The sequence below is a fragment of the Panulirus ornatus genome, chromosome 55 (assembly GCF_036320965.1).
Source record: "Panulirus ornatus isolate Po-2019 chromosome 55, ASM3632096v1, whole genome shotgun sequence".
NCBI lineage: Eukaryota > Metazoa > Arthropoda > Malacostraca > Decapoda > Palinuridae > Panulirus > Panulirus ornatus.
In genome coordinates, this window is record NC_092278.1 from 35087234 (window position 1) to 35113252 (window position 26019).

A 26019-nucleotide genomic window follows, 5' to 3' on the forward strand; every position below is an offset into this window, starting at 1 on the left:
TGAACTGAAACCATGTGGTACATAGAGAGGCGACGAGTTGTCAATGGACAGAACCAGGGGATGGCTGGGAAACACCAAAGATCTGTGGAGCATGACTGCAGATATCGGGCTATGATTTCAATGCAAAACACATGTAGCTAGTTTCTGCCTCAACCTCACTCACGCGGGAAACGGCGGACACGTATGAAGGACGCGAAGTATAAATTTCTCTCAAGCTTTCTCGCCTTAAGCGAGGTAACATGAACGACGGAGATGCCAAGGAAAATTTCTCGCATGGCTCCGTCGTCTCTTCCTACTGTTACGCAAACGATTTTTCACTTCCCTACCCTCCGCCCTATTTACTGCCCTCTTACGACACCCAGGAACTAGAATACATACTGGTATTTTTTTTGGAATGGAAGATCCATTTATCTAGTATGCCAGAAAAGAAATGATTAAAAAAGCAGAACATGTAAGCATTTTTATTTCCAAATGTTAACAATAAATACAATGCAGTTTGATTAAATGACTAACCTGGAGAAATAGTTTAAAAGACTTCCAAGACCGGAGGCCTACACTATTTAAACGTCGCTTGTCCTAAGACATCTTTTTTCAGATTCCCCACCGGGTGAAAATAAGTTTGGTCCACAATTCACTTTGCCAAACCACCGTACGAATTCGATGGCCACAATCAAAAGAAAAACACACAAGTCCTGACTGCGTATGGTTTAGTTATCATGAACCTTAAGCGCCTATATTACTTACCAGTGAGAAATATCTAAACTTATCAGATAAATACTACCGAATAGTACTGAGAAAACAACGCGCATCTGCTGTGAGGAGATCCACCTGACCCGCACTGCTCGAGAACGACGAATATCACTCCCACTACAATCTGAATTTGCGTTCCTTTTCAAAAATCCTAGGTCACTTTTTCTCTTTGTCTAACACCGTTGAAGAGTTACGCGTGTAAAAGACATCACTACATTTCAAAAGTCCAAGTAAAAAGTCAGTAAATATATGTATATTTCATCTCAAGCAGTCTATGAGCCTAGCGCTCGTCCTGTGGCTAGGATGCAGCGCGCTGAAAATATTCAAATATTTCAGCTGTCACAATGCGGGTAAGTCACAATGGGCCAGTGGCTCCATTCTCCTTTCACTAACACAATTAAGTGTACGTAGCTTTAAGGACCGTGGCTTCATCCTCCTCCTCCTCCTCTCATGAACACAACTCGGGTACACAGCCTTTGAGCCCGTGATTCCATTCTTCTGGCATTAACATCCTCGTTGATCAGTATCTCCAAGTGGTTTCTCCCTTCTCCAGTCATTCCGCCATAGGTGGGGTTGTGAAAGAACCGAAACTCCCTTTAAAGAGGCGCGAGTCGCAAGTCTTCACATGGTGCCGTACGTGGTCCAGTACGACACGTTCAACACGAAGAACGCGAAGGGGAAGAAGAAACGAGAGAACTTGTCGATGTAGACGGCGATGTCCTTCCCGGAGCAGCGATGGACGACGTACTGCGGCGCCCCAGGGCTGTGGGACCTCAGGCGGGACCGACTCCGGCTGCGGCTACGGGAGTATCCGTTCAGTCGACCGTCTTCAGACTGCAAGGATATTTTGGGAATATAATTATATCTCCTGTAAATTCTGAATTGGAAATCAATGACCATAATGACCCAGCAATATCTTATGTTCTATAGTCCTAAAGTTTAAATTGCCAGAAATAACACAAGAGTTCGTTTTCTTCCATCGTTTGCTTCACTTTGTAAACTTGTGGTGATAAATTAATTTCCTCAGCATTGACAGATTACAGCTATTCTGGACTTCGTTTTCCGTTCATCCAACACTGCCAGCCAGTAAACATTCTTAATAGCAAATTCAGAAAAATTCCTTGATCATTACAAGGGGAAGGCGGGTAAAAATCCTAGCCCATACCTCCTAGCGTTACCTTCCTGGCAAGCCCGATGCGTGGTTTAGGTGAAGGAAGAAGGGTCGCTGCCCCGGCGGAGCCAGAGGCTCAACGCTATTTTTATTTTCATTTTCTTTCCTTTCAAATCCCACTTAATCCTACTTTAAATGTAAAACGAAAACGCCCGTCTTCGCTTCGTGATCGCTGAGTAATACACACTACATCCATTTTGCTTTATTTGCTCGGTGTTGTGCTACGTAACTTTATCTATTTACTTATTTTTTTTGTTCTAAATTCTGCAAGTTCTTAAAAAATCAAAGAAAAAGAGGGAAAGTGCACCTGTGAACATTGTCGGGTTCCCCCTTTTCAAAAGTGTGTTTGGGGAACCTTGGCATCAGAAATTCATAAATGTAGGAAACTCACAAAAAACGGTGCTTTTTTTTAGCGGCGTCGAGTTGGGTGAGGTTATGCAAGCGAGGCTGCAGACCGGCGCTCGCCTTGCTGATCTATACGTATAGCCTGGGTCGACAGATCTGCCTGGTCATCGACCTCCCCCGCCTCTGTTACTGCCAAATGAATTCGTGTGTAGGACATCTACTTTCAAGAATAATGACATTATTTGTTACTTCATCTGATACACTTTTCGAGGAGGGACTAGGATTTTATTTCAATTTTTCTCAATTTGTTGCCGAGTGCTTCAGAAGAGTTCACATTAGGTCATCTGGCAGTCTCGGAATGTTCTAGAAGACTGCAGACTGTATCGTCATGCGGTCATATGAAGCTCTAGCGGAATATATAGACCGGGTTGGATCTTCACGTAGTGACAGAATGTTCTAGCAGCCTTGCAGACTGGGTCTTTTGAGCGGTCACCAAATGTTCTATTAAGACTGCACGGATGGTCTTCATGCAGTTACAAAATGTCCTAAAAGACTGAAGGGTGGGTCATCGCGCAGTTACAGAATATTCTAGAAGAATGCAGGCTGGGCCTTCAAGCAGTTACAAAATGTTCAGGAAGTCTGCAGGGTAGGTTCTTCAAGCAGTTTTAGAATGTTCTACAAGACTGCAGGCTGGGTCATCAGTAGGTATAGGATGTTCTAGAAAGCAGGGTAGGTCTTCATGGAGTTACAGAATGTTCTAGACGACTGCAAGGGAGGGAAGGGCTTCAAGCAGTTACGGAATGTTTTAGAAGTTTGCAGGCTGGGTCTTCATGGAGTTAACAGAATGTTCTAGACGACTGAGACTGGGCATTCGTGCCATCGCAAAATGTCCCAAAAGACTGCAGACTGGGTCTTCGAAGTTACAGAACGCCCTAGAAGACCATACACATACAGACTAGGTCTTCACAATCAAAGAATACACGTAGAGGACCACAGACTGGGTCTTCATGGTCTAACAGTGTCACCTAATACTTCCTCTAAAATATTTCAATAACCTTGGAAGCTCCGGCAGTTAAGCACACGCAACAAATGAGAACCCGTTTAAAGCATGGATTTCAAATGGATAAAATTCGAGTGTTAAGGAATTCAGAACCACTCGTCGGCAATGAAGCCTGTCACACAATTACATATTCACAGTCTAATACATCATCTAATAACCGTTCAATTAATGATGGGTCGTGAATTAATTCAGCTGGAAGTATCTCGCTTATGACGTTGGCGTTTACTGGGTCTATTGACAAATTCGCCCGGGACTGACTTGGCGGCAGTTTAGCTAACTACCTCCCTCTCCCTCCGTCAGGTGTTGGCAAATACTCATCTCTGAGCTACCATATCAGCTTTTCTCGCCACACAAACACACGAGCGTTTAACAGAGGTCAGAGATGGACATAACGGAAGAAACGTATTAGAAAAAGATATGGAAAATTACGTGTATAGGATCAGAACACGGTAATAAATAGACAGAATAAGTGGAGCCAATATAAACAAGTTTAGATGCAATGTATGATTGTAATTTTCAAGAGATGGGGAGGTGGGGTGGATCTCCTTCTCCACGAGTGCACACCTACCTTCCCGTCCTGTACAAAAGGGCAATTACAGGCAAACGACACCCTGCTTAAATGTTAGATAACAAGCTACACTGATATATATATATATATATATATATATATATATATATATATATATATATATATATATATATATATATATATATACGTTATCTCTATACACTTACCTTTTTCTCATCTAAATCGGTGAGATCCTCCACCGAGTAACCCGTCATGTCTTTGGTCAGCGGCTCGGCCTCCATGAAGTAATTGACGAGGCCGAACTGGAGGAGGGAGGCGAACACGAACACCGTGCACGACGACATCCACACGTCGATGGCCTTTATGTACGACACCGGCGGCAGCGACGACTGTGACTGTTGGTTCTGTGTGGCTGTGGAAAGCAAACAAGAAAACGTTATCTTACACTGTGATTTATATATATATATATATATATATATATATATATATATATATATATATATATATATATATATATATATATTGGAAAGGATCACAATTTTGCGCGTGATCAAGTATATTCTTATGAGTCCACGGGGAAAATGAAACACGATAAGTTCCCAAGTACACTTTCGTGTAATAATCACATCATCAGGCGATACACAAGAGAGAAATATAACAGTCAGTTGATATACAACGAAGAGACGTAGCTAGGACGCCATTTGGTAAACTTATAAAGTCACCAAATCCATTAAATTTCTTTTTCTTTCTTTCTGCAAGCAATGTGTAGAATGTGGAAGGCAGAGGACATGGAAAGGTCACACGGGATATATGGGCGACAATGATAAACTCACACGGAGAGCGACCTTTTGGATGAATTATCTGCGATGAAACTTACACGGTAAAGTTACGATGGACAAACTTAGGTTGCTGTTCATGCAACTGGGGAGTAAAACTTAAAAACAGCCTCGTTCTTTCGCTGAGAGGCCTCAAATAATAGTTTTTAATGCTGAAGACGCAGCGAGGAGATTATAATGCTGCGGGTCAACTTGTGGACACCACTGATGAATGGTGAGACAGGTCCGTCTCTACTCGGAGCTGTATATATTACCACATAAATTTCCTTGTGCCACCTTCACTCAAGGACACTTCTGAGTTAGGTGGCCAGAATTTCAGTTACTGTTTTTAGATGCTTATAAAGTTCCCTTGACCATTCTTGCTCATGTACGAGCATAGACTTACACACACAAACAAGCACAGCATACATAAGTTTAAAAGGATGTGCGATTGCAGAGAAAGCTTAAGAGCCAGGTTCCCTGTGAGTGTAAAACTTCCTTCCCGTTCTTTGCAAATAGGTAATTATAAATTACATTCACAATCACACACAAGAATGCAAAGTTCCCCACAATTCTGTACAAAGAGGTAGGTACAATTCTAACGGCACTTTAAAAAAGTACATAACACACACACACACACACATACACACACACACTATAAACACATCAAAGTACAAAAGCACATAGAAATAACTCGACGTGCCGATGCGTTTAACACTTTCAAGATTTCAAAATTCGTTTCTTAAGAGAAAAGAGAACCCAAACTGCAATACGGAAGGGCGCCAACAATACAGTTTTACCAGTTTCAACTCCCTTCACACAGGTAGGCATCAAACAACGATGTAATCTCACATTATTACCAGATCCCTAATAACCTCATTAATGGATTCTAATGATCTACTAGCGTTACTGATAGTCTCATCCCTAGATCTAACCCCACATAATTGCCTGTTACAATCCTCATTTTAGTTTTTTTTTCCATATTCTATCATCATCCTCACAACTTATATATAATTCTTTTTCTCATACTTGATCGCCGTTTCCCGCCCTAGCGCCAGGAACGGATGATAAAAGGCTCACATCCATTCTCTTTCGCTGTTAAGTGTAATGCACCAAAACCACAGCTCATTATCCCCAGCCAGGCCCCACACACCTTTCCATATATCATATCAGTCTTAATTTTGTATCTTAGTATCACTCTTGCTATGATATCATTTCACTTGGTCTGTACCTCTGTACGATATATCTCGCCTATATTATCATAACCACACTACTACTCCTAACGTTTTCTTTAATATATGTTCTCTCCTAACGTTTTCTTTAATATATCTTCTCTTTCCAGTTATTTTCCAATCTCTCTCTCTCTCTCTCTCTCTCTCTCTCTCTCTCTCTCTCTCTCTCTCTCGGAACGTCCGTCTGCCAACATTCTTTGTCCTATGTGTTTAGGTACACGAGAATCTAACCTCGTTCCCCTCACACACTTCTTTTGCTATAGGATTTCTTAATTCACTTTCAGACAGTCCGATATGTGCAGGCATATGTACCTAAAACTCAACAGGTATGTACCCAAAACTATCTTAAAAAAAAATCACCACCTAAATTTAAAGTATTACCTTCACCTCGCGTCTGAAGTTCCTTTTTTTGTTAACACTAAATCACCACCTAAATCTAAAGTAATACATTCATCTCGCGTATGAAGTTCTTTTTTTTGTTAACACTATCATTAAAGTCATTACCTGCATCATTAAGACGCTTTGGCATCGTGTCATTATGTACATACGGTAAAAAAAGTATCTGACCACTTTGTGTGTGAAACATTACGAAGCCACAGACGAAGGATTGCAAGAAACGACCAATGGTCTGGCCTCACAGTATAGCCCCGCCTTCATGATTTTGTAATAAATCGCTTATTATCGACATTTCCGGTCATTTGTCATAATAAATGTTATGATTTTACATTTCAGTGAAAATAACTAAAAACCGGTGCTTCCACGAAAATTAAGACACACCTGAATGCCTCCATCTTCCGGTGCAACTATAAATTCAGACAAAAAATTCTTCTCAATTCTCCAACTCGTTCAACTATTTGGGTGTCTGAAGCGTCTGAAAACTGAAAATCTATATCCCAGGTTGTGTAACCTAACTTCTTTTCTTATCCGCTTTCATGAAGCCTTAATTTCTCCTTCAGCCTTGAGAGCGTTTGATAAAAACATCTTGTCCACTTTCCAAACCATTCGATCGATTCGAAGCTATAGTTCTCTCGATCTACAGTTCACCATCTCTCTAATGTATATTGCAATGAACATTTCTCTCTAATGTATATTGCAATGAACATTTCTCTCTAATGTATATTGCAATGAACATTTCTCTCTAATGTATATTGCAATGGACATTTCTCTCTAATGTATATTGCTATGAACATTTCTCTCTAATGTATATTGCTATGAACATTTCTCTCAAATGTATATTGCAATGAACATTTCTCTCTAATGTATACTGCAATGAACATTTCTCTCTAATGTATATTGCAATGAACATTTCTCTCTAATGTATATTGCTATGAACATTTCTCTCTAATGTATATTGCAATGAATATTTCTCTCTAATGTATATTGCAATGAACATTTCTCTCTAATGTATATTGCAATGAACATTTCTCTCTAATGTATATTGCAATGAACATTTCTCTCTAATGTATATTGCAATGAACATTTCTGCTTAGAAAATAAAAAAGAATCTGTCACTAACTATAACTGGTGTGTGGAACTCCTACTTGTTTACTGCGTTTATGGTAAAAAAAAAAAAAAAAGTACATCCTCAGGAGACCACATCCACCAGGGTGAACTATCTACATACAAAGACGATGGAGGGACGAAGGGAGACTTACCAAGGGTGAGGAGGGAGGTGACGCCAAGGGTCACGCGGGCTGGAATGGCCTCGGGTTTGATCCAGAAGGAGATCCAGGACATGACGACGGTGATGGCCGAGGGCACGTACGTGTGGAAGAGGTGGTAGCCCAGCCGACGGCGCAGGTTGAACACTACCGCCAGGCACGTGAAGTTCCCTGGAAGAGAAAGAGGACAAGACGGGTTACCTGCACAAGTCATCAGGAACAATGAAAAATCCTCATCCATTTCCTCATCCTTGTGCACCACGGATGACCACCACATCTTGCACACCACAAAACAAGGTGATCTGCGAATCCCACTGGAGATCCGACAGTACACGATTCCACAGCACGACGTGTGTGTGTGTGTGTATGACCACTGAGCACGACGGTACGACCCCTTAAGTCACTGTGATAAACTGGCCAGGCCATCAACACCCTAAGGTCGTATGAACTGTTTAAACACCGTAAAAACTTTTATGAGAACAGTTAGAGAACTCGTAATAAACAGTCTGATCTACTGAGACAGTGATACATTTTTGAAGAACCTAAGCGACTTCGACAAGGCAGTTGGGATGGTGGGTTGTTTGGCTAAACAGGCTTTGGGCCTATGAACTGCCAGTGTCATTATGGCCGTTAAATGTCGAGCTAATTACACCCAGGTGTTGAGGAAAATGCTTGATTCACTCACATATACTCTTACTATAAATGTGTGACCCTTCTGGAACCCAGATAACGGTGGTCTGTGGAGTACAAAGTGTTACGTGATCAACTGGATTATAACAAAGTACATTGTGAAACTAATTGAGGTAATATACATAATTATACTCCATGAAAAGAAAACACATTCTGGGACATATCTCTGCAACGTGTATGAGTCACATTAACACGCTTCTATTGTCTCAGAAAACACATTCTGGGACATATCTCTGCAACGTGTATGAGTCACATTAACACGCTTCTATGGTCTCTGTGGCGTCAGAAATGCCGGCCCGACTTAAACTGCAGAAACTTTTCACACACACACACACACAGGTACAAATGTGACCCACTATGGCTTAGATCCTTTATCAATAAGGGTACTGCCCCATCCCGAACTGCACTAACATCTACGAACTGAATACATGGAGTCCCTCAGCCTGCCCCTGTAATCTGCCTGACAGACACCCGTATCTGTATAACTATATAAACTTTGGGTTTGTCGAGTGCCTATAATGTTTTGCCCGTGTTCCCCCTACCCCGGCATCGTAGCATATTAGGGCTTATGAATCAAGCGAATGAACTAGCTAGCGAACTACCGCCGGGGGAAGTGCCACCCAGCGAACGGTTCCGCTGGCTACCCAGACTCACCGGCGGAAGTGTCACCCAGCGAACGGTTCTGCTGGCTACCCAGACTCACCGGTGGAATAGGTGAGGGTGCAATCCTCTGTGTTGTTGCGGGAGATGTCCAGTTGTGGGAGCTCGATGTCCGGGTTCACAACCAGCGGGTCCGTCTCGTTCCACTTGAAGACCAGGTCGTGCGTCGTGTGCGACACTATTCGGTGGTCGAGCGACGTCAAACGTACGTGAAAATATGAGACAAAATCATTGTAAAAAAAAAAAAAAACTATAAAATAATAATGAGATGTATAATCAATCTATATTTTCAATCTTCATTCACAAGTCGATTTTGTGTGTGTAAAAAAAAAGGGGGGGGGTCGCAAGTTAATCAATTCTAGTATCTACAACTTTAGATGCTTTTAAAACTTGATCAATCATCTTCTCTACCATCAACCAATGGAACATTTGTATACTGTGTATCTTCTCTGACTATACAAACCACATAATTACTTCTGTTGATTAGCAAGCTGATGGCCCGAGACCAGAGTTGTACACGTGTGTGTGTGGTCAGCTGACAAGGCTGGGATACGTGTATCCCAGGAGCAAAAGTTTAAAAGACAAGTTGTGGTGTGGTGGTGTGTTATTTTCCACACGTGTGGGGGGTCTGTATGTCTCATCTGGCAGGCCACGTGTGTTGGGTTACGGGTTAACACCTGCATGGTCTAGTGCGTGGCTCTGGTAACCCATGTAGTAACACCTGTGTTGCCTACAGGCTAAGATTTCCAAACCTACAGACTCTGGTTGGTAGCATACACACCTGCACAACCTAACAAGCAGGATGAACATCTGTAGTTTAGTACCTAAGTCGGACACTTGTATGATCTAGCACCAAGAAATAGTCTCAAAAACCATTTATGATAACAGCTAGGCAACAGCCTCACCACCTGCACGGCCCAGCAGCCAGGGAACAGCCCTCACCACCTGCACGGTCCAGCAGCTAGGCAACAGCCTCACCACCTGCACGGTCCAACAGCCAGGCAACAGCCTCACCACCTGCACGGCCCAGCAGCTAGGGAACAGCCCTCACCACCTGCACGGCCCAGCAGCCAGGCAACAGCCTCACCACCTGCACGGTCCAGCAGCCAGGGAACAGCCTCACCACCTGCACGGTCCAGCAGCTAGGCAACAGCCTCACCACCTGCACGGTCCAACAGCCAGGGAACAGCCTCACCACCTGCACGGTCTAGCAGCTAGGGAACAGCCTCACCACCTGCACGGTCCAGCAGCTAGGGAACAGCCTCACCACCTGCACGGTCCAGCAGCTAGGGAACAGCCTCACCACCTGCACGGTCCAGCAGCTAAACCCAGCCACACAAATCAGCCTGGGAGGATCACATGCCGGGGAGGGTGGGGAATGGTACTCACGGCTCTCGATCATCATGGAGCAGATCTGCGTGTCGTGCGGGTAAGCCTCGAACTTCATGGCGCACGAGAGCACCAGCGTCAGTCTGCCGGGGAGAGAAACACCAACAAACACAGTCAATACACAATCTCCGTCGTGTAAAAACAATATACCAAGAGACACACAGTATATACACAATCTCCGTCGTGTAAAAACAATATACCAAGAGACACACAGTATATACACAATCTCCGTCGTGCAAAAACAATATACCAAGAGACACACAGTATATACACAATCTCCGTCGTGTAAAAACAATATACCAAGAGACACACAGTATATACACAATCTCCGTCGTGCAAAAACAATATACCAAGAGACACACAGTATATACACAATCTCCGTCATGCAAAAACAATATATCAAGAGACACACAGTATATACATAATCTCCGTCATGCAAAAATAACACAGTATATACACAATCTCCGTCACACAAAAAAACAATACGACGTACATATGCACTGTATATACACAATCTCCGTCATGCAAAAACAACACAGTATATACACAATCTCCGTCACACAAAAAACAATACGACGTACATATGCACTGTATATACACAATCTCCGTCATGCGAAAACAATACGAGGCACATACACAAAGTATATACACAATTTACGTCAGGCAAAAGCAACACGAGGCATATATACAAAGTATATACACAATCTACGTCATAGAAAAACCATACGAGACAAATACACACAATATATACACAATCTCTGTCACACACAAAACAATAAGAGATATACATTCACAGTATATACACAATCTCTGTCACACAAGAACAATACAATACGAGAGACATGCAAACAAACACAGTCTATGCACAATCTCTGTCACTCTAAGAACAATACGAGACAAGTCCAGTCAATACACATTCTCTCTCTCTCTCTCTCTCTCTCTCTCTCTCTCTCTCTCTCTCTCACACACACACACACACACACACAATAAAATACAAAATCCTTAACGTGTACTGGACACATGGAACAGATAATGATGATTCACCTCTGTGAGCAGGGGGTTTCGAAACCCGGAATAGATAGTGTACCCGGTCCTGCCGCGCTGCACGACCGGGCTTCGAATCCTCGGCGCCCACAGGCGAATCGTTATCAGTACGATCCAATGTTTGTTTCAGTCACAGCGTAAGCAGAAGACTGAATAACGGTAACTGTCCTTGATCGAAGTTCAAGAACGTCGTTCGAAATAAGTCACGGGCTTCGATCTGCATGTCCGTCATCTTCTAAGGACCGATGTTACGACCCACTAGGGAAGCCCAGCGATATACAAGGGGATGATGTGATGGGTCTGACGTGGTTACGGGTGCAGAGGACTATGTCAGAGGCGTGGTTACGGGTGCAGAGGATATGTTAGTGGCGTGGTTACGGGTGCAGAGGATATGTTAGTGGCGTGGTTACGGGTGCAGAGGATTATATGAGTGGCGTGGTTACGGGTGCAGAGGATTATGTTAGTGGCGTGGTCACGGGTGCAGAGGATATGTTAGTGGCGTGGTTACGGGTGCAGAGGATTATATGAGTGGCGTGGTTACGGGTGCAGAGGATTGTTAGTGGTGTGGTTACGGGTGCAGAGGATTGTTTAAGGCGTAGTTACGAGTACAGAGGATTGAGTAGCGTGGTTACGGGTGCAGAGGATTGTTAGTGGCGTGGTTACGGGTGCAGAGGATTGTTAGTGGTGTGGTTACGGGTGCAGAGGATTGTTAGTGGTGTGGTTACGGGTGCAGAGGATTGTTTAAGGCGTAGTTACGAGTACAGAGGATTGAGTAGCGTGGTTACGGGTGCAGAGGATATGTTAGTGCCATGGTTACGGGTGCAGAGGATTATGTTAGTGGCGTGGTTACGAATGCAGAGGATTATGTTTGAGGTGTGGTTACGGGTGCAGAGGATTATGTTTGAGGCGTGGTTACGGGTGCAGAGGATTATGTTAGTGGCGTGGTTACGAATGCAGAGGATTATGTTTGAGGTGTGGTTACGGGTGCAGAGGATTATGTTTGAGGCGTGGTTACGGGTGCAGAGGATTATGTTTGAGGTGTGGTTACGGGTGCAGAGGATTATGTTTGAGGTGTGGTTACGGGTGCAGAGGATTATGAGTGGCGTGGTTACGGGTGCAGAGGATTATGTTAGTGGCGTGGTTACGGGTGCAGAGGATTATGTTTGAGGTGTGGTTACGGGTGCAGAGGATTATGAGTGGCGTGGTTACGGGTGCAGAGGATTATGTTTGAGGCGTGGTTACGGGTGCAGAGGATTATGAGTGGCGTGGTTACGGGTGCAGAGGATTATGAGTGGCGTGGTTACGGGTGCAGAGGATTATGTTTGAGGCGTGGTTACGGGTGCAGAGGATTATGTTTGAGGCGTGGTTACGGGTGCAGAGGATTATGTTTGAGGTGTGGTTACGGGTGCAGAGGATTATGAGTGGCGTGGTTACGGGTGCAGAGGATTATGGGTGGCGTGGTTACGGGTGCAGAGGATTATGAGTGGCGTGGTTACGGGTGCAGCGGATTATGTTTGATAACACGAGATCCTCTTGCCATAAACTCGCCACCTTCCGAGGTAATGTCAGCTCTGGTCTTCTGAGTGACCCTGACCGATATTGAAAGACATGCAGCAACACATCAACTAATGATTAAGGTCAGTCAGTGCGTGGTTTCGATGGCTCAATAATCTGTTTGAGAGTCGACAGCGAAATTACGTCTGTGGGTATTCCCCGACAGGATTATTTTGTTACACATACACACACACATATAAATATAAATAATATATATATATATATATATATATATATATATATATATATATATATATATATATATATATATATATATATTATCCCTGGGGATAGGGGATTAAGAATACTTCCCACGTATTCCCTGCGTGTCGTAGAAGGCGACTAAAAGGGGAGGGAGCGGGGGGCTGGAAATCCTCCCCTCTCTTTTTTTTTAAATTTTCCAAAAGAAGGAACAGAGGGAGCCAGGTGAGGATATTCCAAAAAAGGCCCAGTCCTCTGTTCCTAACGCTACCTCGCTAACGTGGGAAATGGCGAAGTTTAAAAGAAAGAATATATATATATATATATATATATATATATATATATATATATATATATATATATATATATATATATATATATATATATATATGTATATATATAACCCGATCCTTGCTATCACAATACTCCAATATAATGACAAGCTCTCTCTCTCTCTCTCTCTCTCTCTCTCTCTCTCTCTCTCTCTGAGCAGATACAAGTCGCTTCGTGCCTGATGACCTGGAGTATATCGAGATTGATGAGCTGCTTACCTTCAGGGTATATTCACAGCAGGGCTTCCGTCTTTTATATTCCGGAGTGCAGGCTTTACACCCGCCCACCATTTGAGGAGGATGTTCCATGCCTCACGGGTACTTAGTAGAGGATGGACATGGCCAAGGGGATGGGTGGGCGGTTATAACATCAATGATCCAAGGCTTGCATAGCGTCTCGTCCTTCGTCTCACACGCCCTACTAGAGGAAAGACGGACTCGCTCCTCTCTAATTAAAAAGGGATAGGAGACCCGAGACATGATTGACTGCATTCGCGTTTCTCCAGTGCATGATCCGCCAAGCGGGTTACGGCTCATCTGTTGCGTACAAATCACCTTCAGGAAGTCTCTCGGTACAACCTGGGGCCACCACAACCAGGAAATCACAGCGCGGACCCAGCCGACACTTCACATCCCTGTTGAACGTCGTTGGGTCGCAGGCTGCGTGCACTGCTTTATCTCCAGAGGGCTTTCGACTCGTTCATATGTAATATTCTCCACAAACGAAGTACCTGCAGAGGTTAGTCGTGTAATGTACTGACAATACGTATATCGTGATGAGACAGTCTGTGTACACAGACATTCAACCGCTTGTCTGTGTGACGAGGAGGAAGCATTAATATCCTTGCTCTCTCACTCTTCAATATATTTTAAGATATATGTATAAACAGTAACAAAGATTCTCCCGAGAGCCATGTTTTGAAAAATCTGTGTAGTCCCCGACACTCATCAGCTTGGCGATGGAAATCTCGAACAAATTATCAGACGTCTCGGGCGAAAATAAAAAATTAATAAATAAAATCCAGGTTAAAATACACTCCAAGAGAGTGGACCATAACCACAGCAGGTCTGCCGAAACCTCATAAGGTCATAAGACACCCGAGACGCTGGATCACTCGTCCATGGCAAAATTTCCATGCTGGCAGCCTCTTAGCTGTAGGGCGTGAGACTGTCATCTTCAAGTCACTGGGACTACTTCCCCCTCAGATGTATTACTCCGCGAAACTCCCGCTCACGATTTGTCGTCACCTACATCAATAAACATGGAAGAGCAAATACTCTACGTATTGGATCAGGATCCTGTCCGTGCAGTTATATCATTTCTAGAACGAGTATTCACAGGGTGAAGGAGACCAGAGCGGAACCTGTGAAGTAGTATACAGGAAGTATGTTGGAAGTCGTGCGGCGTCCGTGGTTGGGTGAGGAGAAAGTTCTCTGTCTGGGCCGCTCCTGGCCTGTAATACTGACCCAAGTTTGTAATGCCACAACCGCGCTTCCTATGTGTGTACTCATACACTCGATCTTTAAAAACAAAATGGCATTTATTCAAAATGTCATATTCAGAGAATACATATACTGCAAGAGGTCACGAAGGGAGCTTATCGTGTTTCATTTTCCTCGGGATTTATATATATATATATATATATATATATATATATATATATATATATATATATATATCATCCCTGGGGATAGGGGAGAAAGAATACTTCCCACGTATTCCCTGCGTGTCGCAGAGGCGACTAAAAGGGGAGGGAGCGGGGAAGGAAATCCTCCCCTCTTGTTTTTAATTTTCCAAAAGGGGGAAAGAAGAAGGTGGCCAAGTGAGGATTTCCCTCAAAGGATTAGTCCTCTGTTCTTAACGTTACCTCACCAATGCGGGAAATGGCGAATAGTATGAGAAAAAAAAAAAAAAAAAAAAAAAAAAAAAAATATATATATATATATATATATATATATATATATATATATATATATATAGAGAGAGAGAGAGAGAGAGAGAGAGAGAGATAGATAGATAGATAGATAGAAAGATATAGATACAATAGTCATGTCCAAAGCACGGCAAGTCACAACTAAAGCCAAACTTCACATCACACTGTTCCGTAACTAACATCAAACAATGCATAAAGAAGATACAGCGTAGAATACTTGAGTTATATTTAAAAGAAATAAAAAAGAATCTAACTTAGCCATGTAGAGGAGGGTCTTGTCGTGGTAGAGCCAGAGGTAGTGGTTGGGCACAGACATCTCGTGGAAGGTGACCCTCTTGGCGTTCTTGAAGAAGCAGTCCGGCCGCCAGATGTTGTGGAGCCACTCCACGTCCAGGATGCGGTACTCCTCCGTCATGTTCTCCGGCAGGCGCAACCGGTGGTCCCGCCAGCTCTGCGCCAGGAAGATGTCCGCCACGTACGTCTGCACGCACACACACACACGCACGACCACAAGAGACAGAAAACTGTTTAATATAAGGTCAAAGTGAGTACTGTACATGCACTGTACACATGATGATTATTCAATAGCGGGGGAGTCATGCAATCCGCTTGGTAAACCATACATAACGTCTACAGTTCATGAAGCAATGAATCTCACATACCCAACCAATGCCAGTCATGATACATCCAAGAACGAGCTATTACTGACAAGAGCCCGTGCCAGGCTTTGTTTCATGCGAATGTTTACACCTAACACAGAGAATAAATGCAATAACAAACCAGTGAACATATCTATTTTTGGTTCTTTTTTTGTTTTAAAATTCGTCAAGCCTCTGCCTGTCACTGGCATTTGCTTTCAGACGGTCCCAGTCCCCAGTATGTACATCACAATTGGCCCAGCACTGACCATGGACTCCTCGTTGATGGAGTCGACGGAGAGGACGGTGACGTGGAAGTACACGATGGTGGCCTGGCCTTCGTACTTGGGAGGGCGGTTCTTGTCGTACTTCTTGAGGTCGCGCGGCAGAATATCGTGCAGCACCAGACCCGTCTGCGCGCGCACCCTGCCGAAACACCAATATAATTTGGTTATTTTCTTCCTTTACATGCATTTTAGAAAAATATTGGGTTATTTTTTATAAATAACTGCACGGGTTTTATCTACACAAATATAAAAGTTTTCATCTCAACATATATATCGTTCGCATGAGAACAAACTGGAGAGTTGAAAGCTAAAATGTTTCCCGATTGTGGTCTTCGACCCTTGTAGATTATTCTGGCAAAAGGCAGATATATCAAATATCAAATACATCAAATATGTGGGAGCTGTGGCAAGTTATCTCTTTACTAAGTTTCGAAAGTATCCGATAAAAGACAGATGAGTTGCAGGCAAAATTATTAAACACGAACTTTAAGCTGTGTTGCTGTGTATAGAATGAAACAGACACCAGATCTGTCGACAAAAATATATTGGTTCCCTGCAGCAGACCTTCTCTGTCTCTGTGACAGAAATTAGCTAAATCACAGATAAAAATGATAAGCTGAAAACAGCAATCTTTTGGAATTTGGTATCGAATTGCCATAAGGCAATAATTCTAAAATTGCTTACGTCAGAAAAAGGGGATCTTGTTGCTGAGTAGTTCTAACATCAGAACCTAACTAAATAGCTCTAAGTAGTGACAAGCAGCAAGCATACACTCTTAAACTTGTGAATTTTGGTGAAATATGACCCTTGGGCACATATCCAAAACTTGTCGTTCGCAACTTGCTCTCAAATCTGATTTGAAGTCGTCAAAATATGATGTTATACAACTAACATTTGACACTTGATCTCTTAAAATAAGAACGGTCGTATTAAACTTATATATACCGGCTTTCATGTCGACGGGGTCAGAGGGTGAATTACCGGCGGTCTATAAAAAGATACTGAGAGAGAGAGAGAGAGAGAGAGAGAGAGAGAGAGAGAGAGAGAGAGAGAGAGAGAGAGAGAGAGAGAGAGAGAGAGAGAGAGAGATCATCACGAAATAGTTTACAACATATATGCAAATGCATCCTCAGCAATTTATCATGACAAACAAATTCATATTCAACACTTGTTCTAAAAAGATAATCTATGGTTGTCTAGACATAACCTCAGATGGCCTGAAGAACAAGAAAAATATCCTAAGCAAGTGTATATCATAGGAAATGTTATGTGGCCCCTCTCGCACTAAAAATGTATTCAATGCTTAGTATGTAACATTATGACCCGATATAATCTGCTCAAATAATGTATCACAAGACTAAAAAAAATAAAATCTGTGCAAAGGCAATCACATAATTCTTACCTCTAACCTTAAGTCTTGATATTTTTTTTTTTTCTAGAAAGTGGGACTAGGTTATGTGGCGGCGCCCAGTGATGTAAAGTCACCAACAATGGCTGGTAGATATCGCCTGCCTAAACATATTCATCCATGCATGTCCATACCCCAGACCTCTGTATGCTCCGTTAACGGTTATGAACGGTGTGTGAACGGTCTGGACGTTATACGGAGGGTTGTGAACGATATGTGAATACCTTTAAAAGTTATAAAAGGTATGTGAAGAACTAAGGAATTTGTATGAAGAACTATGAACGTTATGAAGGGCTTTGAAGGTTGTAGGAAGAGCTATGAGAGGTTGTTAACGTGTCTGAATGGCTCTAGAAGACGTCTGAACGACTATGGATGTTGTATGACGAGTTGTACGAAATGTTGTGCGATCGTCTTAGAACACCGAGTGAACAGCTGTGAAAGATAGGTGTGCGGATGCGAACTGTGTAAACATATGAGAGTGCTGTGTCGACAATTCTGAGCCGCATAAACAGCTGTCAAATTCAAATGACGTGAACGCCATGCAAAAGGCTGTGACGCTGCAAACGGTTTCGAACGCTTTAAGAAGAAATCCACTTTGTGCCATCTGGCGAAGCATATAATGTCACAGAACTGATGCCATTATCAGGCAAAATAAGTAAAGCTAAATATAAATTAATTCAACTAGGGTCAGGCGCATTTCCTGCACCTAACGTACTGTATATATAACTTTACATAACCTATCATGTTTCATGGTATCTATAGCCGACACCTGACAGCATCCGGTTAGAAAACATAAATACTGTTAAACAGACTCTTGCGAGACCTTACATTCTCATAAACATCTTAAATCTGTATTAACCTAAACCATTATTTCAGTCTTAAGAAAAACGTGACCTGTTACTCTGGTAAAGTCATGCTAAGCCAACTGTTTTTATGAGTTACATTACGAAAGCTGCTCACTCAGGTGACCCCCTGCAGCCTCTCTGGCCTCCACAGAATACGTTAAGGTCAGCGTCGGTGCGCGCGCGGGGCGGCGTCCGTTACGGTGCATCTCCTTTAAACTCTGATCGACAGTTCGCTCTTCAACCTCGAAAGTTCATATTCCTGCAGCAAGATATGCCACCTGTGTATTTACATTGGTCTTATCTTCCCAGTTTTTGGTATATCAAGAAGCACGAATGGTGTATGAAGACAAGGAAAAAAAAAATTACCCTCAAGACCCCCATCTTCTGTACTTAGGAAAAAGCCAGAGAGATCGCGATATTTTCTTGTTTACATTTCATACATAAACATCACACGAGCTGCCTCGCCTCAATGCCTCCCTCCCTGACCACCACAGCAAAGCCTAGCCAGGGGACCGTGGGCGTGGAGGAGGCTGCTGCACACCACACCACGGAGGAACTGAATCAACAATATTCTGAACTGTGTATATTCAGACTTTTTATATATTCACTTTTTTTTTTTTCTTAACCACACTGCGCGGAAAGAGAGACCTGCCCTCCAGCCTATATTCCTCTTAAGGTTATATGTTCCAAGGAAGCCGTACAGGAGAAGAGTTTCCTTGTCTAAATCCATGGATATCTCTCACCTCTCAGAAAACCGAGAAATACCTATACCTTTTTTCGTTCTTGTGAAAGGGTTGTACAATAATTTTCTTCAATATCCTCCAAAGTGGCGGACATATTCCCCATTTTCTTTTTCCCCCAAAAGGGATGAGAAATGGATATTTCTACAATTTGTCTTGCAATGGTCAATATCTTTCTCCCAGAGTGGAGGGGATCATTCTCCTATCTCCGAAACTGAGGGATATCTATCTTTCATTCCTCCTATATCACCGGCTATCGTTCATGTTTCCCGATGCGACAGATATCTTTCTCCCATTTCTTTTAAACGAAGGGATATCGTTCTCTCTAAAATCTGTGGAAGTCTTTCTCCTGGAACCTTAAATCGGGGATACCTTTCTCCAAATCTTTCCTAAATCCGTGAATATGTTTCTCCCACAGCGATGGATATTATTTGCCCATTTTTCTTAAACCTGTGGATATCTTTCAGGGCAAAGAATATATTTCCAACAGTTCTTCAGGTAATCTTTTTCTCTATCTTAACCCAAGGTGTCTCTCTCTTAATCTCTCTCTCTCTCTCCTAAAATGACGGTCAACTTTCATCTCTTCTAAAGTGATGGAATTTTTTCTCCTATATCTTCTAAAATGACGAGATATATTTTTCTCTGCTAACGTGAGAAATATCTTCATCCTATCAATTTAAAAAGGGGGATAGTTTTCTCCCATGTCCTTATCCGATATTTTTCTTTATATATTCCTCTGATGACAAGAATGACTATCTAAAACGATGGTTATCTGTAGACATAATGATCCATCTGTCGCTATCAGGAGACGTGTTACAACATATGTAAGGGACATGCGAGTCGTGCTGACATAATGATCCATCTGTTGTTAACAGACGTGTTACAACTTCTGTAAGGAACATAAGTCGTGCAGACATAATGATCCATCTGTTGTTAACAGACGTGTTACAACCTCTGTATGGAACATAAGTCGTGCAGACATAATGATCCATCTGTTGTTAACAGACGTGTTACAACTTCTGTGCGGGACATGCGAGTCGTGCAGGTCATGGTCTGGAAGGTGCGCTACCACAAGAATTTGTCTGGGTTACAATTCTCCCCACAGGGGCTTCAGTGTTATAGCTGCATCAGGCAGAGAGGCCGTTTACTGGACCATGAAACTCTCTTCTGCCCTTCCCACGAGTCCTCCTCCCACTGCCATTTCTGCTCAGATGTACAGAAATGCTCCTCGTCAATTCAAGCACGTCATAAATATAATCTGTGCTGATTTGACTTCTTTAACTGTCCTTAAGCAAAAGTATTTCCAATAACTTGTCATTCAATCGTTTCCCCTTCCTTCCGACGTCGCCAGTCAATAAAGCAGTCCCTTTAGGCACCTTATTCACCTCTACTTCAAATTTGGATGATTTTGCACCTAATCATCCAGCCGTAGCCTCTCCAACTGAACCTGTGCCCTCTCTTGGATTCTGCTCAAGCAAGGTCCTCGGAGTCCAGTTCCAAGTGCACAAGGCGAACAGCTCAGATGACATACCCCCCTCAAGACCTTATGAAGCGTGCTTCTAAGCTACCTCTGATCCTTCCTTCGCCTATCTCGCCTCTGTTTACACAGCTCAGACTTTTCCTTCTTTATGGAGGCAAACCTTGATGCGGACCATCCCTAACACACAACACCGATCTAACTTTTCCAACTATCGACCCACTGCGGTCTCCAAAGTCTTCGAAACCCTCCTCAAGCCTCAAGTCACTCAAAAATTTTAAGAGCCCCGTTCCCGTCTTTCCAATCACAAATGAGGATTTTGCAGCGTTAAGTCAACAGATGATCTCTCTCCTATGTGACTTACGTCTGGTCCCTTATCTCTCTTTTTCTCTGGGACCGGTGAAGCATTTGTGACCTATGACATCTCTAGATGTGAAAAGTCTTTGCTTCTCAATCTTTCTTCCTTTAGCTTTCCTATTTCTCTCAGTTCCCCACTGCATATCTTTCTCTCCAGGCGTTCCACTGCAATAGTCGTTGATGGAGTGTAGCCCATCCAGTGTCATTCTGGCCCTTCAATCCTCTCGTATTTTTCGCTAAGGCACTAATCTTGTGTTTGGTATCGTTTTACACCACCTGTTTCCTTTCCACTCTTACTGAATCAAAAGTCTGAAAAGTTTGAACTTCTCTTGATTTACTGTTCATCAACATTACCCTTGTACTACCGAGGGTTCTTTCCTATCGCCTACTCTCTCTCTCTCTCTCTCTCTCTCTCTCTCTCTCTCTCTCTCTCTCTCTCTCTCTCTCTCTCTCTCTCCTCCATATATGATCTTCGCTCCTCAGCTTCTAACCCTGTTCACTCTCAAGCTGATAAAAATTCCACTTCACACACACCAGCTTAATTTCCTTCCCCTCCCCATCTAAAATTCGTTCTCTTTCTCGCACTGAACGTATTTCCTTTTTCCAATTCGGACCTATGCAGCATAGGTTTGGAAAGCAGTAACTTGGTTAAATGTAACAGTACAAAATAAACAGTTCCTCCGTAATCTCTCTTTCCGTATCACTTGCTTCCACTCGTATTCCATTTCAAAACACACCACACCACAATTCATCCCAGCCAGTCACGTATGGCACCGGAGCTTGCAGCCTCTCACACAGCCAGTCACGTATGGCACCGGAGCTTGTAGCCTCTCACACAGCCAGTCACGTATGGCACCGGAGCTTGCAGTCTCTCACACAGCCAGTCACGTATGGCACCGGAGCTTGCAGACTCTCACACAGCCAGTCATGTATGGCACCGGAGCTTGCAGCCTCTCACACAGCCAGTCACGTATGGCACCGGAGCTTGCAGCCTCTCACACAGCCAGTCACGTATGGCACCGGAGCTTGTAGCCTCTCACACAGCCAGTCACGTATGGCACCGGAGCTTGCAGTCTCTCACACAGCCAGTCACGTATGGCACCGGAGCTTGCAGACTCTCACACAGCCAGTCATGTGTGGCACCGGAGCTTGCAGCCTCTCACACAGCCAGTCACGTATGGCACCGGAGCTTGCAGCCTCTCACACAGCCAGTCACGTATGGCACCGGAGCTTGCAGACTTCATCATATCCATCAACAATATATAAATTTGATAACCCCATTTTCATCAATGTACATAATGCGACCCATTTTCTTCTCTGTATACCTCGTAAGTGGCCTGTATTTTCTTTGTAAAAGTGCACCTAGACTCCCATTTTCTTCTGTGTACATCCAGCGACCAGTTTTCCTCCATGTGCACTTGGCAGCCCATTTTCTTCATGCAACTATCAAACATGTTATCCTTAGGTAAACCTAATAGTCCATTTTCTGCAAAGAGTGATGACGTAAACATTAGGCATTACTTAGGTATTCAGGTAACAGAGATGTTGTTCAGTGCGTCTTTTCGCTATACAGGCTGAACAAAAAATGAATAACAGACTTCTTAATTTACAAAAAAACAGAAAAAAAATCATATACATAGGAACCAAACGAGAAAACGATCGGCCCCTCTTTTTGCTCGTTCCCTTCGTGGGTTTAATAGGGTTCGCCGAGGATCGAGTGCCGTGTGTGTCCAGCTCACCGAGCAATGAATGCTGTGTGTGCTTAGCTCGGCCGCACTCCCACTATAGTGCTTCACGTCGCGCCCAGCCGTGGCTGTGGAAGTCCTATGACCGCCGCCCACTCCCGCCACACCCAATACACGCCCTGCATGCCTCGATCCCTCTACGCTGCTACAACAACCCCGAGTGTAGGCCGTGTTAAAGTGAATATATTGACAGATCTTGTATACCTGAGGATGTTTAGGAAGCGTGTGTAGGTGTAGATACACGTGTACCTAAGGGTCCGATTATGCCTTGCTCTGCGTTAGATAGGTGGAAGCCTTGTGCTCTGCAGTCACGCAAGCCGTGCTAATGCTACCAGCTGGAACCTGACCCATGGAGAAGCAAGCGGAAGAAGCTACACAGCCGGAGGTAGAATACCTGGACCTCACCTAATGCTCTCCTCTCTCGCATTCTCGAAGGCCCTGACGTAGTCCTCGTAGTCGTAGGTGGGCATGTTGGCCACCAGCTCTACGACTAGGTGGTAGGAAGAAAGGCACACAGCCTGAGCCAAGTCTGCCAGCTGGCGTTCGGGGGAGGCCAGCTGCCTGGTGCCGCTACTGGCGGTGGGAGGGGTGCGGGTGCCACACACCTCGTTCGAGGCACAAGCCTCGCTGCCTCGCCTCGCTACATCGTAAACATCGAAGCCGCTGCTCTTGCTGTAGGTACGCTTCAGGTTCTCTATGATGGTGCTGAGGCTGTAGGTGCTGTAGCAGGTCGGGTAGTCCTGAGCACAGTGGTCCAAGACGTCATCGTTCAGGTTCAGGAGCTGAGTCTTGACCTCTTTGCTCTTGGTGGTGTTGATGGCCTCCTCCTCGATCGGGATGACGCTGTAGACGGTGACACCCCCCTGGGAAGAAGACAGGTAGTCGATGATGCGTTTGGTCCGCTCTACCACGATGGTGTAGCCTTCGTAGTTGACGCTCTTGAGGTTGATGTAGACGATCAACTGTCGCAAGGGGCTTGACGACTCCCTGATGAGTTCGTCCATGCTGTAGTGGTCAATCAGCTGAAGAGTCGTGTACTTCGAGCAGTTCTTCAGAGTGTTCATGATGCTCTCGTCCCCGACGCTGCCGAAGATGAGGAGGTTCTGCTCTCGACGAGGGTCTTCTGTCAGGGGCGGTTCCATCACCGATGGTCTGTCGTGGCCCTCGTGTTTTCTGTCGATGAAAGCAAACCCTCCGTGCAGCTTACTGCTGGTGAACATCCTATGCTTGTTGCGACGGACCAGCGGGAAGTAAGGGTACGTCTCGGGCACGTAGCCGAAGCTCTCGCTGTTAAAGTCCGGCATAAATGAGCCGCTGACCCGGTTATAAAGCTCCTCGTTGTGGCTCCTCTCGCTGTCATACTCCAGCAGCTTCTGACCCCTGGACTTCGACCTCCCCTGCTGGACGCCGAAAATCGGGGACAAAACGTTGGTCAACAGATTGCCGGCGTTGGGCTTCTTCATTTGTCTCTTGTCGTCGGGGACAAAGAAAGGTTTGAACTTTCCCATGACGGAACCGGGACTTTCCTGACCTTTGTATCTCCTCATGCTGGGAAGGAAAGGTCCGAAGGGCAGCTTGGCGGGGATGTATGCCGGGTCGTGAATCTCATTACTGGTGCTGCTACTTAATTCTGTTGGTGCCACGCTGGCCTCTACGTCGTCCGCATCCTCTACAGGATCATCTTCTGTGGGAGTAATTAGGTTACTATCTAAATCTGCATAACTCTGGGAGGAAACGGCGGTTGGAAGCTTGCCCGAGATGGATGCAAAGGTGGGGAGCGGGGTGGTGGAAGGGACGGGGTGTAATGTCGGAGCTTCCAGTTGCTTGAGAGGCGATACACTCGAAAAGACCATTGGCTCTTCCACATAGTTCGTTAACTCCACCTCGGCTTCTTTGCTAAGGTCGTTGGATATGTTGTTAGCGTCAGCCTGGATGTCGAAGAAGATTGAACGGGAGCTGGAGGAATCACGGTCCTCCTCGTTTTGCCTCTGGTACCCCCTGAAGTTCATTTTCCTCATGTATGTATCAATATCATCACCATGATTACTGACATGAAATTTTGGCTTAGCGTTCCTCCCACTTGGATGTTTAACTGACGGCTTCTGATGGCTGAGGGCCTTGGAATGCCCTCTCTCGACACTGGGGAGGGTCGTCTCCAACCCTTCGTCGACAGGAGACGAATACGTTGGTGCAGGCCTCCACTGCCTTCCCCCTTTTCCATATCGAGGCTCGTATGTCCCATCACGATCCCTCTCGTACTCTTCGCCAGACAAGAACCTATGTTCTTCATGCCAGGTGTTGTCCTCAAGTGGAACGCCAATTTGCAACGCATTACTCATGTCTCCCGAGGAGAACGATGGCAGGAGGTTGTTGAAGAAAATGTCATCGCTGTTCTCGACCGGTTGGTTTGCCATTTGTGCCGCTTTGTGCCTGCGATGCCTTATCTTCCTGGTGTTCAATATGTCTCGGAGGATCGTCTTGGTGTAGAGCTGCCGGTGGCCAACGCGCTTCCCCTCACTGTTGACTCTCATGGTGTCTCTCTTCACGACGCTGATAACCATTCTCTCCACATTCTCGAGCACTGTCTCCCTCTCATTCTTCGATCCCAAGACCTGCGACTGACTTCGGTCGTCCTGATCTGGAGGAGGCGAGTCACTCCCTGCCTCGCCAACGGCAGTGGTGATTCCCCCGTTAAGTGTCTGACCAACCCCTTGTCTATCACTGTCCTCCTGAAGTTGGCTACTACCGGAGGAGCGCGGGGGCGAAATCAAGGGTGTTGGGTCGGCCATCTCACACTCGGTGGGACCTCGTAGGTGTTCATGATCTTCCTGTATGTCATCTTCCTGCTGCGTATGCCCCGGCTGCAAGTAACCCCCGTCCAGCCGAGGATCTCCTCGCTGCAGGTCGGGCGTAGGCTGCTGACCAAGGTCAAGAGGCCTCGACCTAGTCTCCTCTCCCCCAACAAACATGCCGATGCCAACGCAGCTGAAAGAAAAGTAAAATGAGGTTACATTGGGTCGAGGGCGATAAATATGCAACTTCTGTGAACGGGGGAGATACAGTGACCGTGAGATTGGAATTGAATGACCCAGGTTAACCTCATTTTACTTCATGACATCAGGAAGTTGCATATTTTGTATATGCTTTAAGACCAT

General features: G+C 44.5%; 1 protein-coding gene across 1 annotated transcript; it reads right to left on the reverse strand.

Annotated features, from left to right (window-relative positions):
* Positions 1 to 447: 447 nt before the first annotated feature.
* Positions 448 to 25843, reverse strand: LOC139765674 (uncharacterized). Its single transcript, XM_071693408.1, has 8 exons — positions 23270 to 25843; positions 16275 to 16431; positions 15622 to 15848; positions 10303 to 10385; positions 8957 to 9091; positions 7558 to 7734; positions 4062 to 4267; positions 448 to 1584 (listed from the first exon to the last, which is right to left on the reverse strand). Exons 1-8 carry the CDS (start codon positions 25831 to 25833, stop codon positions 1372 to 1374), a joined length of 3762 nt encoding a protein of 1253 aa, XP_071549509.1. The 5' UTR covers positions 25834 to 25843; the 3' UTR covers positions 448 to 1371.
* Between the last annotated feature and the right edge of the window lie 176 nt (positions 25844 to 26019).

Coding starts and splice junctions, on each gene's coding strand:
- LOC139765674 (XM_071693408.1), bottom strand. CDS start 25,833: ATGTTTGTTGGGGGAGAGGAGACTAGGTCGAGGCCTCTTGACCTTGGT. Junction 10,386..15,621: donor ACCCTCCTCTACATGGCTAA/GTTAGATTCTTT, acceptor TCTCCCCGGCAG/ACTGACGCTGGTGCTCTCGT. Junction 9,092..10,302: donor CTCCATGATGATCGAGAGCC/GTGAGTACCATT, acceptor ACCACCGAATAG/TGTCGCACACGACGCACGAC.